The following is a 22,448-nucleotide window of genomic DNA, read 5'->3' as shown; positions in this document are numbered from 1 at the left end:
TTATGCCTTCACACGAGACGAAGTCACGTGGCATTAATAAAATGCTCTCCCCTATAAAGGATAACTCACGCTTGATCAGGACGGGGCCGGGACCGGACCGAACCACTCCGTTTTCTGTGGAAATCACCACGTGATCACCGATCAACCGTCATAGAAAATAAGATGTCGGCCGCCCCGGCCCAGGCACAGCCCGGTCTAGCATCAGTCATCCTTGTCACACGTGACCGGGAGCTATTTTAGAATGGCACTTTTTAATTGCATGATTATACTAGTTATTCGCTCTTTTAATACATTTTAAATTATTCATATATGCGTCTTGGATGTTATGTTTTGATCGTATATAAAATTAAGGTAAAAAAGTTTTAAGTTAAACGGTTTTATTTTAATCAGAAAGTGTACCAAAAACTAGAAAATAAAAATTATTATTACTATACTAATCGGAGTTCTATATATGTACTACCTACGTTTCTTTTCTGGGCAGTAATCATGCAAGACGTTTAGCAAAATGTAGTTTTCTCGAGTCTGATTCTAAACGCCACTTTTCGACACTATGTCAGTGGATTAAGTATTAATCGGATTTTTTTCTGAGACTAAAATAAAAACGTGGGGCGTTAGAATAAAAATACATTCATATATTTGGAAAAGAAATATTAGTAAACATAACTAGAAATCATTATAACACAATTTTCCTACGTCATACCTATCTCAGAAAGCTCCACATTTCATTGTATATTTTTACCTTTTTAGATCTTACTCAACATTTTTAAATACTAACGCCCCACGTTTTTATTTTAGTCTCAGAAAAAAATCCGATTAATACTTAATGCACTGACATAGTGTCGAAAAGTGGCGTTTAGAATCAGACTCGAGAAAACTACATTTTGCTAAACGTCTTGCATGATTACTGCCCAGAAAAGAAACGTAGGTAGTACATATATAGAACTCCGATTAGTATAATAATAATAATTTTTATTTTCTAGTTTTTGGTACACTTTCTGATTAAAATAAAACCGTTTAACTTAAAACTTTTTTACCTTAATTTTATTTTTAAGTTTTTAGTTGAGAGCCCGAAGCCTCCGGCAGGATAGTGCTCGAACAGAGAACAATGGTTCAAGTGTCTTAATTGCGAAGGCCGAAGGCCGAGCTCCGCGTAGGGCCGAAGGCCCGAAGCGTCCGGCAGGTTCGAACAGAGAACAATGGTTCAAGTGTCTTAATTGCGAAGGCCGAAGGCCGAGCTCCGCGTAGGGCTGTAGGCCCGAAGCGTCCGGCAGGTTAGTGCTCGAATAGAGAACAATGGTTCAAGTGTCTTAATTGCGAAGGCCGAAGGCCGAGCTCCGCGTAGGGCCGAAGGCCCGAAGCGTCCGGCAGGTTAGTGCTCAAACAGAGAACAAAGGTTTGTCTTAATTGCGAAGGCCGAAGACCGAGCTTCGCGTAGGGCCGAAGGCCCGAAGCGTCCGGCAGGTTAGTGCTCGAACAGAGAACAATAGTTCAAGAGTCTTAATTGCGAAGGCCGAAGGCCGAGCTCCGCGTAGGGCCGAAGGCCCGAAGCGTCCGGCAGGTTCGAACAGAGAACAATGGTTCAAGTGTCTTAATTGCGAAGGCCGAAGGCCGAGCTCCGCGTAGGGCTGTAGGCCCGAAGCGTCCGGCAGGTTAGTGCTCGAACAGAGAACAATGGTTCAAGCGTCTTAATTGCGAAGGCCGAAGGCCAAGCTCCGCGTAGGGCCAAAGGTCCGAAGCATCCGGCAGGTTAGTACTCAAATAGAGAACAATGGTTCAAGTGTCTTAATTCCGAAGGCCGAGCTCCGCGTAGGGCCGAAGGTCCGAAGCGTCCGGCAGGTTAGTGCTCGAACAGAGAACAATGGTTCAAGTGTCTTAATTGCGAAGGCCGAAGGCCGAGCTCCGCATAGGGCCGAAGGCCCGAAGCGTCCGGCAGGTTAGTGCTCAAACAGAGAACAATAGTACAAGTGTCTGAAGGCTTGAAGCGTCTGGGAGGTTAATACATAGAACTATAGTATAAGTAACAAACACAGAACTATAGTATGTATAAGTGTCTAAATGCGAAGGCCGAAAGCCGAGCACCGCGTAAGGTCGAAGGCCCGAAGCGTCTAGAAGGTTAGTCCTAAAACACGGAACTTAAGTTTCTTCGGCATCCTCATACTAAAATGATTACTTGGGACTTCGCATATTTTGCGAAGGCCGAAGGCCAAGCTCCGCGTAGGTCCGAAGGTCCGAAGCGTCCGGCAGGTTAGTGCTCAAATAGAGAACAATGGTTCAAGTGTCTTAATTGCGAAGGCCGAAGGCCGAGCTTCGCGTAGGGCCGAAGGCCCGAAGCGTCCGGCAGGTTAGTGCTCGAACAGAGAACAATGGTTCAAGTATCTTAATTGCGAAGGCCGAAGGCCGAGCTCCGCGTAGGGCCGTAGGCCCGAAGCGTCCGGCAGGTTCGAACAGAGAACAATGGTTCAAGTGTTTTAGTTGCGAAGGCCAAAGTCCGAGCTCCGCGTAGGGCCGAAGGCCCGAAGCGTTCGGCAGGTTAGTGCTCAAACAGAGAACAATAGTACAAGCGTTTGAAGGCTTGAAGCGTCTGGGAGGTTAATACGCAGAACTATAGTATAAGTGAAAAACACAGAACTATAGTATGTATCAGTGTCTAAATGCGAAGGCCGAAAGCCGAGCACCGCATAAGGTCGAAGGCCCGAAGCGTCTAGAAGGTTAGTCCTGAAACAGGGAACTTAAGGTTCTTCGGCGCCCTCATACTAAAATGATTACTTGGGACTTCGCATGTTTTCCAAGCTAGGGTTATACCTATAGTGTGGACAGGCCACACCTTGCATCATCACGACTGAGGAGTTGGAGGTCATTTTTAAATGCTAATGCCCCTACTGCCTAATATCCTACTTTGAAATCAGAACTGTATCAATCCTGGTTGTTAAGGCAGACAGTAACCCTGCAGCCTCAGAACTGATGAGTTGGGAGGACAATATTAAACGTAAATGCATCTACCTAAAACATAGAGCGCTACTTTAAAATTGACACATTTTCCAACCGGTCGGTTATGGCAGGCAGTAACCTTGCATCATCACGATTGAGGAGTTGGAGGTCATTATTAAATGCAAGTGCCCCTGCTCAATACTTTAAATCCTACTTTAAAATTAGAATTTTTGCAATCCCTACCGCTAAGGCAGGCAGTAACCCTGCAGCATCAGGACTGATAAATGGAGGTCATTATGAAACGTAAATTCCTCTACCTAAAACATAGAGCACTACTTTAAAAGTGTCATATACTCTAACCTGTCGGTTTCGGCAGGAAGGTACCTTCCATCATCACGACTAAGGAGTCGGAGGTCATTATGAAACGCAAATGCCCCTGCCCAATACTTAAAATCCTAATCTAGAATCAGAACTGTATCAATCCTGGTTGTTAAGGCAGGCAGTAACCGTGCAGCATCACTGAACTGAAGAGTTGGAGGTCAGTAATAAGTCACTAAGAATTTGTTTCATAGCAAGAATAATATAGTGAAACTAGCAAGTCTGTAATACTCTCGGTTAAGGTAAGCAGTATCTCTGCAGCATCAGGATTTGAAGATCCAAGGTTGAAAATATTATAAAAAGTCATTGTCACGGGGACCTGATACGGATGCCAAATTTCATCGAAATCGGTTAAGTAGAAGTGGTCGAAAATTCGATTGCAAGATTTGAAGCACATATATGTACAAAGAAGATACGGGGTCAAGCTAAATAAAACCGTTTAATAATAATAAAACCGTTTAATAAAAACCGTTTAATAAAAAACCGCGAGTCTGTTGTAAAGGTTACAATTCAGGGGCCAAATTCGACATGTACAACTGTCAGATTTCGCATCCACGTCAAATCAACAGTTGATTTTATTGCATACTGAGTGGTGATTCCATCAACGGTGGATAATATCATTTGGTACAACCAAAACTCAACTCTAAACTAAGGGTGGATAGGTTTGGTTTGCTTGTCGCCCTAAATGTGGATTGTTAATGTCAAATTTTGACTTTGTACGTATCCGAGAACTTATGATGTTTCCCACATCAACGGGAGATCAACACGATACGTCAAACGTCGCTTGTCGAATAGGGGTCCAGTTGTGAAAGCATTGCTGCGTAGAATTGCAGGATGCTTTGTGCAGCAGAAAACGGGCAATGTCACTGTCCAACTTCTTGATACCAGCAATCAAATTACAGGTGTAACGTTTAACTGAGGCGGTTGATAAAGTCTGTGTGGGAAAAAAAGACTTACGGGGCGATTCGGGAAATGATTTAGAGATTGACTAGATATGAAATAGTAAAGATATCTTCACTATTTCATATCTAGTGAATCTCTAATTCATTTCCGAATCGCGGCGCCAGCCGCCATAAGGTACCTTTTGCAGTGGATCGTCACATATCTTTACTATTTCATATCTAGTGAGTCTCTAATTCATTTGCCGAATGGAGCCGTTAGATTCACTAGATATGAAATAGTAAATATTATGTAACGTTCCACGGAAAAGGTACCTTATGGCGGTTGGCGCTTACGCTATTATTAACGCCGCTCCAATATTCAGCCGGGGCAATGGTACCTTTTGCTGTGGAACGTCACATATCTTTACTATTTCATATCTAGTGCATCTCTAATTCATTTTCCGAATTGCGTCGTTAATAGCGACATATATGGATACATTTTGATATGGAGTACACCTGTCACGCAAAATGCTTGTAAACAGCAAGTCAATTCGTGACTTGTGTCAGTTAAAACACTGACTTCGTTCGTGTTTTAAACTCACCGACACTCGTTGGGAAAGACCTACCTACTTTCCACACTTGTATTATAAATAGTAAATACTAGTGATGTACCGACTATTGATTTGGCCGACTAGCTGACTAGCCGACTAATCGGCGCTCGAATGGCCGATTAGTCGGCCGACTAGTCGGCTAGTCGGCCAGATCATTAGTTTCGTATAAGTTCACGTGAAAAACAATAGTTTTGCTCCTTTTGTTGCGCTATTCATCATATTAGCTTGGCTAAAAGGTGGTCTCTACAGGTTCAAAGACCTCACAAGAATCACAAGAATCCTCGTTCAATTTCTGTCTTTAATTCTTTTATTTTACGATCCTGAGCAGACCGTCAGTACAGCTCGAGGAGGTATTTCCAAGGCTTTATTTCCCGTATGAAGTCGCCAGTTAAGAACCTATCCCCTCAGCGTCTTCACGAGTAACGTCTAGCCCTCACGAGCCCTGCTAAGTCTCTAAATTTTGCAATAACATCAATAGTTCCTCATGGCTCTACCATCAAAAAAAAAAAAAAACTGAATAACAATAAAAATAATTAACTGTCGAACTTGCACATGAAATTACATGAGAATCAGTTGAGATCGACCTGTAGAGGAAAACACCAGCCCACCAAAATACGATAACGATCAAACGATCAATTATTTATATGAACAAAAGTTTTCGTATGCATCCTGAATAGTTATTTTAGTAAAATAGACATAAAACATATGGTATTCTTTCACTAATAAAGTGCCGACTAATCGGCCATTTTTGCCGACTAGTCGCCGACTAATCGCCGACTACAAATGTGGCCGGATAGTCGGCTTTCCCGACTAGTCGGCGACTAGTCGGTACATCCCTAGTAAATACCAAATTTCAGGCTAGCATTCACTGTGTCCAATACAGAGCGATTTGGAGAGCACTGGTGGAAAGTGTCCACATTCGTCACGTCCCTTAGCCATGACATGAGGATACGACAAGGAAGAGAAAATCATAAATAGCTATTATCGATTATTTTAAACTAAGCCCATTCAAAAGACACTTGAAGGAACTGTCATTAGGGACCACTATTCGACGCGATATCAACGCAAGAGGTGTAATAACGAGGCAGGCGGCGTTGTTTAGCCTCTAGCCGCCCATACGTCAAACCTTGCCAAGCAAAATGAAATTTTATTTTGTCAACACAAAGTTTAAATTAGAATGGAACAGGAGACCTTTTTATAGGTCTCTGGGCGGCTAGAGGTTAGTGGTTCTAGAGTCTGTGCAGATAAAGAAGAGTTGTAGAATGTATTGGTTCCCTTATATTCCATTCTCTTTCCGCACAACTTCTGAGAAGGAATAATAATCAGCTACAAATTGAAGGCTTGGCTAGATGAAACAGATTTTTATTATAATTCTATCGCTAATAAAATGTTGTTTAATATAAACTTGTTTTAAACCCAAAATTCAGCTACAGCATTCTACTAGAAAATTACCGCGCAATTTCTTTACCAACTTTTAAGATATTTTAGTGGTACCTATAATAGGTACTTATTTAAAGATATAACATAATAAAATGGTTGTTCGCTTCTCTATTTAATTCAACATATACAACATATAACATTCCTGATAATATAGAGAGTTTTATTACTGCATATTTCTTCTCATGACTGGCGAGGTAACTTTCTAAAGAAAGGATTCGCATGAATGGTCTAAATAGTCGTAAAAAGCTTTGTATGCAAATGTAAATAAACAAGCCTTGGGCAAGTAAGAGTAGCCATATTGTTCTGTTGTTTGTTTAACACGCCGACCCCGAATCCACATACCTTACCTGCCTTTTTAAGCACGTTAAGTAGGACTTAAAGTAGGTAGTCAGTATATTAGCTTATATTAGAACCTTTGCATACAAACTTTTATGCCAGGGGTACGTTTTCTCTGCAGCTGACTGTATCTGAATAAAAAAAGTTGTAAACGTATAACTAGAGCTGGCAGTTACCTCGCTCAACGCTTCAGTCTGGCAGTTCAGCGGGGTAACGCAGCCAGCATCTTGGGGACCTTGCCACAGGGGCCTTTTTTTAGATTTAGTTTAAATTAGTTTTATTTTATTTTAGAATAGTTTGTATTTAGTTTAATTTTAAGTTATTTTTATATATTGTTTTTGACTTATTTTTGTACCATATATATATATATATGAATAAATAACTAAGTTACTTATTACGTACTTTACCTACAATTCTTGTAGGTAAAGAAAAGGAATAATATACTTATAAAGTTAATACACAGCGTTTCTGCTTTTCGTCTGACGCTTTTGTCAGCATTCTAATTTCTATATGTATGTATAATAGTCGTAAGATTGTGTTAGATAAGTCAAAATAAGTCAGAATATATAACCAGATCCAAAGCATCTGAGAATTCTCGCCTCGAGAAATCTCGAGAATTTTATCCGTAGTCGAAATGGGAAGAAATCTTAAAACCTCGAGACCTCGAGAAAACAATTCCGTGAATCAGGTAAGCAGAGCCTTATTTGTAACCAAACTCGCATTTTACTGCACTGTTAATCTGCTCTAGGAATTTATATAAAGCGCAAGAACGCAACATATACTCGTTTTTCTTTACATATACGTGATCAAAAACACGAAAGCCCCAGGACATTTCTGCAGTTCAATAACATTCGAAGAATTTAGGTCATTGACCCCATCTCCCAATACAGTTTTGAGAGCAGTAAGTGTCGTAAATCCATTTTAATGTATATGCCATTTTAGGGCGAATTTTTTGACGATAAGCAGCAAAGTTGTATATAAAACAATATGACTTAAGTCTTTTTAACTTCTACAAATGTCTTCTGATAACGGACACCCATGTCCTTTTAAGATCGTAATATTGAATATCTTTTGTAATGTTTATTTTTTTATATTGGACAGACAGGCCAATTCGAATATAAACTGATATCAGAATGATATCTAACTTATCATGCATTTCATAACTAATAACATGATTCAAAGATTATTCTGTTAAAAAAGCTGTAAAAAGCTGTTTTAGACTGTTCAAAATAAGTAAATCATAGTTTATTTTATTGGTTTATAACTTTATTAAAGTACTTCAAAAATTCAACAATGAATTTTTACGTAAGTAAATGCAAATTATGCAATTTTTGATAATTTTCACAAACGTGTGCTTGTATATCAAAGTTAAAATTAGGATATTTTGAAAATAATTCTATTTTTAATACGATCGTAGTTTTAATTTTGAATGCAATTTTATAAAAGATGTAGGTAAGTCAGAAAAAAACCTAATCATTCTTTGTCAAGTCAACATATTGGTCACACTGTAAAGTTTCTAAAGGTTCAGGTACGTTTTGGTAAGGTCGTGTCAAAAACATACTTTTTATTTATTTGGGCAAATTTATTTCACACCTTTTAGCTAAATGATGATTACCTACTTATGGGCCTTATGGCTATATATAAGTAGGTAAGTATAAAAAGTTAAACAAAAACCTTGGGTCGTACATGTCACAGCTCCTATAAAACAGAAATATGGCCGTATATGGTTAGGATGTGTTTTTTTTAATTTTATTTGTTTAGTTTCATCTGTTTTGATGAGTGTAAGTACTTCTCAGTTCTTGATTGAAATAATATTTAGCTGTTTCATCTTAGCGTTTATTTTGGTTAGAACTAGCTGCACAGCTTAGAACTAGAACTCAAATTTAGCATGTGACTGATAGTGACCGAAGGTACCTATTAGAGGATGAATTGGGGTTGAACGCTGTTCTTGTACTATGTTGTGACGTTAAAATAAATGTATTTCTTCTTCTTCTTTTAACGATAATGCAAACAAAGTCGCGGGCGGGGTCTAGCCATAGAACTAAGTATACTAAGGACCTGGAAATATGCCGTCATGGTGTACCCATGGTGTAATTCGCCGTGATCTAAGGACCTGACGCAACCCATACACGATCCGCATGGCTGCCCATACACAATGGGATTTCAAATGGCTGTATGTAACTTTATAATCTTCTTGTAGGTTTATCGACGTATTGCAAGTTCGGAAGAAATAGGGTATCTCTATCTTGTAGTACAGTTATTTATTTATATATTTATTTAATCTTTATTACACAAAAGATAAACCTTGTAGTACAAAAGCAGGCACACACAATAGCACACACAATCTCGTTGTTATGTGTCATCTTCAAAAACGGATGGTAGCGTAGCGCCAAAGATTTAAGTAAGTACCTACTGAAAATAGCCAAACAAATCAATATTTTCCCGATTTTTCAGGGTAATTTTTGTAGCTTAGTCTGCCATAAACATAGGCATAGAGAAAATAGTAATATGGCAGATTTTTTAACACCATCGATAAATAACACTTGAGTATCAAAATTGTTTAAAATTCGAAACGTATATTATTATTACTTTTTTTTTCTAATATAAGAGAGTAGAGACTGCACGATCCCACAGTCAAACCGTGTAAACTGTTTTGTGGGACACTGTAATTGTATAAGATGTATATTTTTATGTTATAGCTGGTCAAGTAGATCTTGTCAGTAGAAAAAGGCGGCAAATTTGAAAAATATAGGCGCGAATGGATATCGTCTCATAGAAAATTTGAATTTCGCGCCTTTTTCTACTGACAAGATTTGCTTGACCGTCTATAATAAATAAATAAATAAATAATAATTATGCTACATTTATACATATGCTCCGTTCAACATCGTGATGTAATTGTTATACTTTATACCAGGTATTTCAAATAATCCCGATTAGATACTGTACGTATACAGGGTGGAAAGATAAGTCGGGCCCTGGAGGGAAACTACCTTAAATCCTTAAGCTGGCTCATTTTACTTAAAGGAGACATTTCTTTATTTTTAAAAAGTATATGAAGTTCTGAACTAAGTATATTAATAAAGAAGAAATCGAACAATGAAAGTTAAATATTATGCTATGGGACTGAAAAACATTTCCATTGAACAGTTCTATGTTATTTTTCTACCATTGTGTTTTCAAAAAAGAGTATGTGTATGTATTTTTATAATTGTTTTATTTTCTTTTCGTTTGTGTGGTGTTTTATATTATGTTTTACTCGATGGCAAAGTTTATTTAACCCTCGTGTTTTGAAACTGGCGCAACGCTCAAGATTACAATTTTGCATGCTCGGGTATCAATATAACACGAGGAGTCAGGAGTCAAACGACAACTTTGCCCCCATGTAAAACCAATAGGTAACTATTTTCGATTCGATGTACAAATATACTCTGGCAAAGGTAACCGTAGCAGTTATCGTATTGAGTAAGGTAACAATTTTGCATATATCACCTAATGCAGTTACGCGTCCTTATGTAACAATAGATAAGTGACTAGAAATCAAATAGATGTATTTGCCTGCCTCGTAACAGTCGTAACTCGTTGACGATACTTGGCCTATTAAATTTACTTTCTAGTATGCATGCGCCTTTAGCTGCTTTCTTGTGCAAAAATATTTTTATTTAAACTACATTTTCGGTATATAGTTGCATGTATACTAAACATAAACATTGGTTGGTTGTAGTCTGTTCAAATATCCTGTATTGTGTATTAGTTGCAATAAAATATATTTTTTACCCCCATTTTTTTTACTAACAGGAGTTAAAAATTTAAAATTAATTTAATTAATTTTTAGGTAGGCTCTATAATACTTGATATCTACAAAAAAACGATGTATTTTTCATGAGGTTTACTACTGGAACTGGAAAATTTATCCGCATTATTTTTTACCTTTAACAGGTGAAAACCTATAAAAGTGCATACTGAAATAAAGGCACACAACGAACAAAACGTTCTGTACTATGACTATTTTTTCTACATTTCTATGATTTAATTAGTAATTAGGTATTCGAAACTTTTCAATAAAAGCACAAAAAAACGCAAAATTTGGAAACTTGTTTACATATCCATGTAAACATACCGCTATATTGCACTTCCTCGTTATAACTTCCCTTCATTTACCCTTGAATCTTGTTTCAGATCACTTGCAGCGGAAGAAAGCGTTGACCGACCAACAAGTTTACTTATAACCGCGCGTCGCAAGCATTACAACACAACTCAACTGACTCGCGTTGTCGACGCGCGGACGGCCATTGCGTTCCGTCGAACGGGCGCGATTCCATTTTCAAATTTTCTTTTTTTTTTATCGAAGTGCATTTGCGTGGCATGAGCGCGTTTTGTTTTTAATTTCTAAAGGTGTTTTTCAAAATGCGTGTAGTGTTATTCGTGTTTGCGTGTGTGTCGTTAGTGGCGGGACAGGACATAAACAGTTTGAGGGATATGCCAAAGTACGATAAGAGATATGACTATTTGAGTGTGGACGCTATTTTGGAAAACAAGAGATTAGTGAGAAACTACGTGGACTGTCTGATCAATGCGAAGCCGTGCACGCCTGAAGGGAAGGCGCTGAAAAGTAAGTCACAGCCGATATGTGCAGCATGCATAACGATGAAATGGATCGATTGCAATTTCTTTCAGCTTTCAACATTGAGGGCTGGTGAAGCAAAGCGTTTTTAGCTAAAGTTATGTATAATAAATACTTACGAAATAAAAATGAGTAAGTACATAATTATTTTCAAATAATAATGAAAAAATTTAGCAGGCTTATTATATTATGCTAATTATAAAATCTGAAAAGGTTACTAACTACGTATACCTAGTTTAAAAAGGGTAAATTTTTAATTCGCTCGAATTATCTAAATTGCCCATCTCATACCTTTTTAACATAGGTATTATCACACAAGCTATTATTACTAATTATCGATGGTCAAGCAAATCTTGTTAGTAGAAAAAGGCACGAAATTCAAATTTTCAATGAGACGATATCCCTTCGCGCCTACATTTTTCATATTTGCCGCCTTTTTCTACTCACAAGATCTGCTTGACCAAGTTTACAAACGTTATCCTTTGACACCGTTATAATACTTATAATCGTTAAAACACAATGTTAATAATTTACACAGATCTTATCAGTATAAACACCAACTCACGTAAGAGGACGATCATTACCAATTTGTTTATGCAAAAACTAAAGTACACAGTTAAATTGTAATAAGGGGTCATCCATTAATTACGTCACACGTTTAGGGGGAGGGAGGGGGTCAAGAAAATGTGACATATTGTGACATGGGGGAGGGGGGAGACACAAACTTTGTGACGTCACTTTAACTTCATCAGTAACCGAAAATTTATTTAAATTATTTAGTTCGCTGTACATTTAAATAACAAGTTTTTAAAACGAAAATAGTTTTTAATCGTTTAATTTTCTTTCCTAAGCAGTTTTGGGTTATAAAATTACTAATATTTATATCGTCAAAAATATTTTGATAAAATATTAATAATACTTAGGTACTTACTTAATTCGATTTGGCGATTTCGTAGAAAAAATGTGACGTCACACTAGGGGGGGAGGGGTTTGCCAAATGTGACCAAGTGTGACAAGGGGGGGGAGGGGTCAAAAAACCTAGAAATTGGTGTGACGTAATTAATGGATGACCCCTAAGCACACATTACGATTCAAGTGTTGGGGATAGCCCAGTTACGAGACAGATTACTTTTTAATTGTTATTACTATGGAAATAGTCTCTAATCGATATCGATACTGAGTTTTAATTACTGTGAAGAATTTCAATTCGTATATTTCCTGTCTCTTTATATTTCCTGTTTAGTTGTTAAGAAATAATTAACTAAAAATTAATTTGTTATACGTCAACGTTACTGTTTTGAAAGCATGGCCTACCTGGCTAAAAAACTTACCCAAAAGAAAAGAAAAAAAACTTTATGTGGGGATTTAGCCCCTCATTTCTTATGGGATTATATAGACACTTGAGAAAACGATAGGTACTTGATGCTCCAAGAAAATTTTCTTTCTGACCAAACTAATTTGACTTCTTTAGACCGTAAGCGCCACTTGCACCATTCCACTAACCCGGGGTTAAACCTGGAGTTACCATGGTTACCAGTACAATTTGACACTGAGTTAACGGTTTAACCTCTTAACCTCGGGTTTGTGGGTTGGTGCAAGTGGGCCTAAGTGTCATGGACTGCCCTAAAGGTCCTCGAGTCTCACTTGACCAAGGCCCACTTATACTCTGGCAAGCCAGCTTTGCCAGTAGAAAAAAAGCATCAAATTTGAAAAATACAGGCAGATAGAAATGGTCTCCCAAACAGACTTTGAATTTCCACTGATAAAGTTCGCTTGCTAGAGTATATCAGTCAAACTTAGCGTTAAAGTTAAAGTTATATGGCCATTATCAAATTCTGATGTAATTTTGTCTGCCAGTAGTTTTCTGTGAATTTTTCCTAGTTTATCATCGTGCTGATAAAATAGACATTAGTTGAATTTTCTCTCTTGACACCATTATAATCGTTATTTACTGACCCAGTTGATTTCTTAGGTATATCTATCCAATACTTCGATGATGATCATACCTGTGCTAACTTGGGGAACCAAAACAAATTAATGTTTATTATTAAAGTTTATTGATGTAATAAATATCTAAGTATAACATTAAGGTAACATCGATAACAGACATGGCGATATTTCATTTTGTCAATCACTTTATTTTGCCACTAAAACTGCTAGTCTGCTCATGACATGGAACAGTTAAGCCTACAACGATTCTGATAGCGCACGCAGTGCAAATGTTATTTTAAGCGTCAAACTTCTAAATTATGATGTATTAAATAACACTTGCACTGCGTATGAAATAAAAATCATTGCAGATTTTTCTTGTCTCTCTATCATTTGACAAAATCGCAGACAATACGAGTATAATTTCAAAACACGGAATCGCTTTTAATAAGAAAAACGTTTTATGGATATTTCAAGGTTAGATAAATTAATAAAGCAGTCAACCAACGGTCGTATTAAGAATCACGTTTAAATAAATTAGCATGCAATTAAAAACATATCATAGAACATAGGAGCACAATATAACTAACTACAATACTTAAGTATATATACTTAAACCTCAACCGATTTACATACCTATCTACTGAGTTTCTACTTGTACGAAAACCGCTTGATCGCATTTTACGTAGTCTAAAGTTCAAGTCAGTTCAGCAAGTAGGTATGATTTGGTACATATAAAAACTAGGTTAGTCAGTTATATTAATCGCTTATTTCAATATTTGTACTCAATTTTTTGTACTCCTTTTTCTCCTATTAGGATTAAAAGAGCTCATAATTCTGAGTTTCAAATAAAAAAGTTCCCAAATTGAAAAAAAAAGTGAACCTACCTAAGTACAATTTTAAACAAAATGGCCTAGTTGCTGGATACAATGTAAAATAAAAATGCGGCCAGCCTTTTGGGCGCCCTGCCCGTTGACGGCTATTTAGGCAAATTTTTCTACCTGTAGGTATTTAGTATTAAGTTTTATTATGCTGGTTTTTTGTTTATTTCATTATGTTTTAAATAATAATAAATGTTACCTGTAAACTTGAAAATGAGTGGTATTTTAAACCAATAGGTACCTAGTCTATGCTCTGTGAACTTGACCCGTGGCACGCGTTCGCGCGTTCGCGCTCAAAACAAAAGAAGCGAAGTAAAAAGCAGAGCGTTACAAATTCAGTTGTAATACAAACACATTGAATGGAACTTACATAATCATTCATTTTGACTTGACTCGTTTTTCCATTAAGTATATGTGTATTGTTATCCGTGGTATTATTTACCGTAAATATTTGTTTATTTATTCATATTCAGATGAAGATGGAGTAATATTTAAGAAATAATAAATAACGATATAAAATGATTAGAATAAAACATTTAGTGCCAATATGGAAATATTGACATGGTTTAAAAATAAAATAAATTCATCGAAAAAAACTTTTTAGAATTTGGTTTGTAGAACATTTGTTGACAGTAACATCGATATATTTAATTGTCGATAAAATATTTTGCTACATCACTTTAGTATAAGTTTGCTCATAATTACCATTTTATAATACGGTTGATTACAATGATTACTACGTTCATATTCATATTATATTCACTTAAATATTTATTAACTTAATGCATAATAAACTCATTTCGGTGAATATTTAAGGTCAAATTAAGTTTAAGGTTGAGGTTGAAGACTGTTATTTTGACTTCAAATATATATATTTTTTTATGGTAACACATTTATTACGTTAAATAATACAATTTTAAGCTTATTTCAATACAGTTGTGCGGTAGAAAGAAGAGAAATCTAATCTTCAAGGATGGGTATTCCACAGCCGTCTTCGGATCCAAATCTTTCTATCCTTCTTCTCGTTCCTCTAATTCTTTTAATATGGGTACTAACTTCTTATTCTTAAAAAAAAATCTGAATACCTATGTTAGCAAAATGTATACTTATATAAATGTCTTTTAAATTAAACATATTTTCTAAACCGCCAGACAGTTTAAATGATAGAGTGAAGCAGATCTCCTTCGTAAGTATTACTTCCTGTGCAATATGTTTTTCTAAGGACCGGCCTGCATCTTCCGCCACGTGGCATGTGCACAATGCACACGGAAGTAGGTAATTCATATGTAACATAACATAGGTATAGTTGATCAAGCAAATCTTTTCAGTAGAAAAAGGCGCGAATTTCTTCTATGGGACGAGAACCCTTCGCGCCTACATTATTTAAATTTGCCGCCTATTTCTACTGACAAGATTTGAATACTAAATACATAGTAGGTGAGCGTTTTCCGAAAAAAAGTGTACATTTCATTCATGTCTTCAAAATATTGACTTCTTGGGCTCATTTTACTCAGAATCATTTGTACATTCACACCTCATTCATGAAAAAATGTGTCCCAAAATTTTGTATGAAAAAATGATTTTCCAGTGCGTCACGTTCCTGACGTGAAAACCCCCATATAGCAAATTTCATCGAAATCGTTAGAGCAGTTTTCGAGATCCCCGAAATATATATATGTTACTGTAAAAGCCCGAAGTACGGCAAAACCTAGGTCTTACCGGTAAATCCTAGTTTTTATCGATGCCGATCGGTAAAAGCCCGAAATGTTAAATCTTACTAGTTTACTTCGGGCTTTTACCAACACCGATATGGTAAATCCTAGGTCTTACCACGGCGACCGGTAAAGTTTGAATCATGCACTGATTCTTGAGATTATTAGATGATAATATTTAAGAAAAAAAAAACCGACTTCTATGGGGCCCGATGAAAGATTATGGTAGATGGTGCACTATGTAGAATACATATATAATACATAATGACATATATAACTAATAAACATATAAATAAACAAGAATTGCTCGTTTAAAGATAGATATAGAGATAGATAGATTAGATTAGATAGATTAAGTACAATACAGTAGGGTTACTGCTCGCTCGCTCCAATGAACCGAATAATTAGCAATGTCGTCAGGGATGTCAATGTGTACGTGACGAAACTGATTAGTCGCAACATCTCATCGCCAAAGTCATCGGCTAGGGATGTGGGAGTGTATTGCACCTTCCACATGTCCTGTCAATATTAATGGAAACAGAGTTGCATTTGTTTTATTTTGTGAAACATATATAAACTTATGTATCTGCAGTGGGGAGACACTCCTGACTTGGGCAAAGTCGGCACGACTCGGCTCAGCATTGCTGCAGCTTACGACGATTTTGAAAAATAAAACTTAAAAAAATATTTTAACTTAATTTTGTAAATTAATGTGACGATTTTTAGGGCTTTTTCAATTGGTTCTAAAAGGTACTTTGAAAAATTCTGAAAACGAGTCAATTTTAGGAAACAATTTCAAAAAAAATCAGCTGATTAAACAAACATTGTCTTTGTCACTTCCAACTTCCAATAGATTTAACTGATTTGTCTTACAAATCATTTAAATCTATTTATTTCCAGACTGCAATGCTCTGGATGCAGTCAAAAAAGTAATCTGTAATGATTTTCCCCACTTTAGAAATGTCCGGACATGTCAATACACCATCGATTACATTTAAAACATTCACACCTCTACTCGCTCCAGACCAAAAGCGGCACCAATTGGTCAAGGCTCGGATCAGGATTGAACGCCTGACATTTATTAACTAGGCTAACCTTAGATAGCTAATTTATACACTAGAGGCTAAATACACCTGCGGCGGTAGCACGGTCGCATTTTTATCGCTGGTCACCATGCCTGTCACGTTCTAACAAGTATCTAAGTGCGAAAGTGACGGGCATAGTGACAGGCGATAAAAATGGAACCATGCTGCGCCCGCTGGGTTTGAATTGAATGTAATTATAGGGTATTATATAATGTTAAAGTATGAATAATTTTATCAAACTGCACAACGGGACTTAATCGCGTATTTAAGTTTTAAGATTTACCTCCGACGTTTCGAGGACGGCGTTGTCCCCGTGGTCTCGGAGAAGACTGGCTCAAGTTGACATCAACATCTTCTAGCCGCGCGAGTTTTTCGAACTACCCGCACTTGGTCTTGTTTATCAGTTTGAACGTTTTGCGCACTAGGGATGTCACTCTGTCGACACACAACACTAACGATATTCGATTTATCGACTGTCGATATTCGTTTCCGCTTACATTTACTAATGACTGGATTCCATGTGGATGAGATCTTAAAACCCTCGTCCCGATTAAAATTGCAATGTTTTTTGATTTCAATGGCTTCCCGCACTTTTCTACTGTAGAAATGGCGATCCGTGGAGAGGATTTTAGGGTTATGCAGCTCAATCCAGTGGTTTGGTCCTGACTCCAGCAAATGCTCAGCCACCGCAGACTTGTTGACCTGACGATTTTTGACAGCTGCGATATGTTCCTTAACTCTTTCTGCTATGGTGCGCTTAGTTTCTCCGATATAGGAACTACCACAACTGCAATCTATTTTATAAACGCCAGGTGACTGGAACGGAATAACGTCCTTCGGTGACCTTAGGCTCCCTGCTACTTTGGATAAAGGTGTGTACACCGTCTTTATAGAGTACTTTCCAAGTACTGTGCCAACTTTATCCGTTACCCCTTTTACATACGGCAAAAATGCCGGCTGTCTGGAGACATCAGGACGTTTCCGCCTTGCCTTTCGTCTGGGTTGCCACTTTTTTACCTTGTACCCGTTCCTCCTTAGTACCTCCTGAATATGCGACATCTCGCTCTCTAAATATTCAGGGTCACACAGATCATGTGCTCTGTTTACTAGCGAGGTAACCACCGATTGTAAGTGACGAGGATGGTGGTGAGAAAGGGCGTTCAAATACCTGTCAGTGTGTGTAGGTTTCCTATAAACAGTATGAGTTAGGGTTCCGTCCACTCGACCAATCACTTTCACGTCCAAAAACGGCAAACTGCGCTGTGATTCCAATTCATACGTGAACTTCGTCTTCGGATGAATTGAATTTAGATATCGGAGTAGTTGCTCCACCTCCTGCTTCCCACCCTTCATAATACAGAAAACATCATCCACATAGCGCTTCCACAACTTCACCGCCCAAGGCTGCAAGTTTATACTGGCTTCGATATGCTCCATCCAGATATTTGCCAAAACCGGTGCTACAGGGCTACCCATGGCTACCCCATCAATCTGGAGGTAATGCTTTCCACAATACAAAAAGTAGCTTCCTTCCAAGCAGTTCCTCAGCAACACCATTACTGACTCCGATATACCCTCATCGCTCAGTTTCCTTCTGACTACTTCTAGACATTCTTTAACGGGAACATTGGTGAAGAGCGACTCAACGTCAAAGCTCACCATTACCTCATCTGGTTCCAGCGTTATTCCCTTGAGAATATCTATAAAGTGACGAGAGTCCTTCACAAAAGACGACATACTACCCACAAGCGGCTGCAACACCGACGCAACATGCTTTGCAAGATCGTAAGTGGGAGAAGAGATTTGACTCACGATAGGCCGCAAAGGCACATTCCTTTTATGTACTTTTGGCAATCCGTACAGTTTAGGTGGCAGTACGATCTTGGGTTTGTACAACCGATCGAACACGTCTTCTTCGAACAACTCCCTGTTGTCTTTGATGACAGCCCTAATGCGACGAGAGACCCTAGCTGTAGGGTTGTACGAAACAGGCTTGTATACGAGACTGTCATCCAGTAAGTGCCGTATTTTGCTGTCATAATCCGTTGAGTTCATCACTACAGTGGCGTTTCCCTTGTCAGCCTTAAGAACCAGGATGTCCTCATTTTCCTTTAGATCCCTAAGGGCTGATCGCTCCTCCGCAGTGGTATTACTCTTTGGAAGTTTGGCTTTCCTTAGAATAACGGCAACATCCTGTCTTAACTCTTCCGCGTCGCACGACGGCACCTTGTTACGCGTTATAGCCTCCTCAACACCACAGATCACAGTCTCATACGGAACCCTCTTAGGCGTCATTGCAAAATTTAAGCCTTTTTCCAGTACGCTAACAGTTGCATTATCCAGTGTAGCACTCGATAAATTCACAACTGTGGTGGTAGTTTTGTCCCCATGATGATCACTTGTACTCACGTTTCTCCCATATCGATAAAGCAGTCTGTCATATTTCTTATCATGCACATCACTACTAGACTTAGAAATACGATCCGCTTGTTCAAAGGTTATCCGATCGAGTAAATCAAAATCATCACGTGACAACACTGCACTACACATACAATGCACCTCGTACAACTCACACTGCACTTTGTTCAAGTCTGAATAATTGTTTCTTATTAGCAGTTTTGCGATCGAACAAATGATATAAATCTATTTGTCAAAGATTACGCTTACGTAGACACCTCGCATAACAGCCATTAGAAATTGGATTTTATTGCAATAGATTACAGTAAACAATTGAATGAGGTTTCCAATGCCAGTTACGGCTGTTATGCATAACGGAGCACTATGCCACGGATTACCACGGTATATGGTGTATTATGTAACTAGCAGAACCAGTTACCGTTGCTTCACATATTGAATTGAATACACTCGGAAGTGTTAGTCACAGTTCCTAAATCCAATTCCCATCTGATTATGTCGCAATACAGGCAAAATAGATAGTGTAAAACCATCCAACTGTGGTCTAAAACTGCAAATTTGCAAATAAATGGGTCAACACATTTTAGAAAATGGTCACTTGTGTGGATATAGGCGGCCGATCGTAAGATCAGGCAGATTGTAATGTTCCTGTGTATTGTTTTGAGAATAGTCACATTAAACCAATATATAGATAAGATATTAGGTTCGTTAGGTTGCTTCAGATGCCTGAAGGGCCAACTGCCCAGAAATAGAAGCCCCGCGTAGCGGGGCTCCGTCGACTCAGGGAACGAGTCAAAGATTTTCACGTTTCACGATATCCCTAGGAATTTCACGATATGCCTGATCTTACGATCGGCCGCCGACATGGACAACACAATAAAAGTTAACGACTTTGTGGCAGTAGCACGGTCGCATTTTTATCGCTTGTCACCATGCATGTCACGTTCTAACAAGTTTGAAAGTGCGAAAGTGACGAGCATAGTGACAGGCGATAAAAATGGAATCATGCTGCGCCCACTGGTATACATAGATATCCCGTTTTTCTTTTTATAGTCTCAAGTACTGAAAAAATTCTATCCCGCCTGTAAAGGTGCCGCGGCAAAATTAGTTTGAGATTCCCTTTTTGCGATGATGTTTACAGAAAAGTCGCGAACGAGTTTAGTATAAAATGTGTATGACCCAAATCCATACAAAAGCCTCTCATCCAAAACCGACATATCAGTATTATTCATATGTATTATGACCAATTAGCACACAATGTACTTTTACTCTGTATTTGCGATTTCGCCGATCGCATTCCTTGTGCGCGAGCGCCGTTGTGTGACACAGATCTTGAGGCCGCCGTGATAAAGATACGTTCACATGATCTTCCGGAAAATTTACAGTCAGCCAGGGATCGGATACCGGTGTTTTTTTGGAAACGAAAACTGAGCTTTTTCGTTCTCTCTTAATTACTTCATTTCTAATTGTGCAATCTAATAATACGAAATCATAACTTAAAAAAAAATAACATATAAAATTATTCGAAAAATATGCCTATAATTTTTAAGTTTTTGCGAAATACCGGTTCAGATCCCTGCACATTACTGAGCGGCCGGTTTTTGGTTGACATTATTGATTTTTATGATTATTTTATTAATTGTTGCTTATTATCAGAGGGCGGAATTGCTCATGGCAAAAATCAAATGTCAATAGAGTTGGAACATTGAATTTTATCGACTTTTTCAGCAATCGATAAGTTCAGTTATCTTTTACATTTTACACTGAGAGAAAAGTACAACAAAAACATACTTAGAATTACAAAAATAAACTTAATCCGGGGACAAGGACAGTTAACTAATAGGAACAAATTGACTTTTGCAATTTCTATTAGTTCTTGCAATTTCTATTATCTTTTTGTTGAAATTATATTTGGGATTACTGAGCTGTTTGTAGAAATAAATAAATTTTACTGAAATAGTGAGACGTCCATAATTATTACTAAAACTTCATTTTTTCCCCCAGTACAGAACTGTTTTTTAATTCCTGGTGATGATTTTTCTCTCAGTGTATAAGAAGAAAATTAGTTTAAAGGTGATTCGAATCCTTAGGTTGTATTTTCAGTTTACTCGATAGTCGATAAAATTTAACGTTCCAACTCTATTGACGTTTGATTTTTGCCATGAGCAATTCCGCCCTCTGCTTATTATTATTTTCTGTATAACTTGACTTGATGACGATCGTTTTATGAATTTGTGCTATTTAAGTGAAAATAACATGTAACTACCAATTGGAAAGGAAATAAATATATCTTTATCTATTATCTTACTTACATAAAGTCTATAATTGAATGCAGAATAGAAAAACAGAGAGGCAGAGGAAGACCGAGACGTGCATATATTGACCAGGCCAAAGAGAAAATTAACGTAGTGACGTATCAGGAGCTCAAAACAGTGGCAGAGAGAAGAACGGAATGGCGATTACTCCACCGACAAGAGCTAGGCTCTTAAGAATAATGATGATGATGATTATCTTACTTAGTACCTATGAACCCGGTTAATTTTAAACATTATTAATAAAATGGGAACACAATCTTTTTTTTCCACGATTCAGGTTTTAAGATTTCCCAATTTTGATCTTGAGGATTAATGCCAAAAAATAGCTTTAGATTTCCTAATTTTATTTAAATCAATAAAGAATAAATTACTGCCTAATTTAAAACTCGTAATTTAAATATTTACTGTTAATTACGTAAACAAATATATTTATTCAGACATAACGTGTCTTTAATTCTTTATTCGTAAGAAATAGCAGCATATTAAATATCAATTTAACATAATAATTGAGGAAATGACACGACGTGCATAGGTAATACCTTTATACGTAAGATTTAATATTCCTATGAACTGTGGATATTTCTCTTTAAAGAAACACTGGAAGCTTTTTAAAACCAAGTTTTTCAAGGCTCAGCAATTCGTAAGCCTAGTAAATTTGATCAGCCATTTAGGAGTAGGTTACCTACTCGTACTGCACCAGAGTCCAGTAGTACAAGTTCCGACAACAGCCTTAAAAAAAACCGGCCAAGTGCGAGTCGAACTCGCGTTCCAAGGGGTCCGTACATTACACAATTTTCAACAATATATTTTTTTATGTGAAACGTGAGTGAAATGTCTTTAAAAAATCCGTAGGGGTCGAATCAAAAACTAAGTAATTAAGTCCGACTCAAGCTTGACTGTACATTTCTAATAG

At 37.5% G+C, this 22,448-nt stretch overlaps 1 protein-coding gene across 1 annotated transcript in view; it reads left to right on the top strand.

Moving 5' to 3' along the window:
• Nucleotides 1-10,785: 10,785 nt before the first annotated feature.
• The window catches only part of LOC134672087 (mucin-2-like), a 38,539-nt gene continuing 26,876 nt past the window's right edge, over nt 10,786-22,448 (top strand). The window contains exon 1 of the mRNA XM_063529994.1: nt 10,786-11,186. Within this exon, the coding sequence (XP_063386064.1) occupies nt 10,982-11,186 (205 nt within the window). The 5' untranslated portion in view covers nt 10,786-10,981. The remainder of the gene's footprint in view (nt 11,187-22,448) is intronic.

This window comes from Cydia fagiglandana, chromosome 16 (genome assembly GCF_963556715.1).
Source record: "Cydia fagiglandana chromosome 16, ilCydFagi1.1, whole genome shotgun sequence".
NCBI classification, from domain to species: Eukaryota; Metazoa; Arthropoda; class Insecta; order Lepidoptera; family Tortricidae; genus Cydia; species Cydia fagiglandana.
This window is presented reverse-complemented; position numbering and strand designations above follow the sequence as displayed.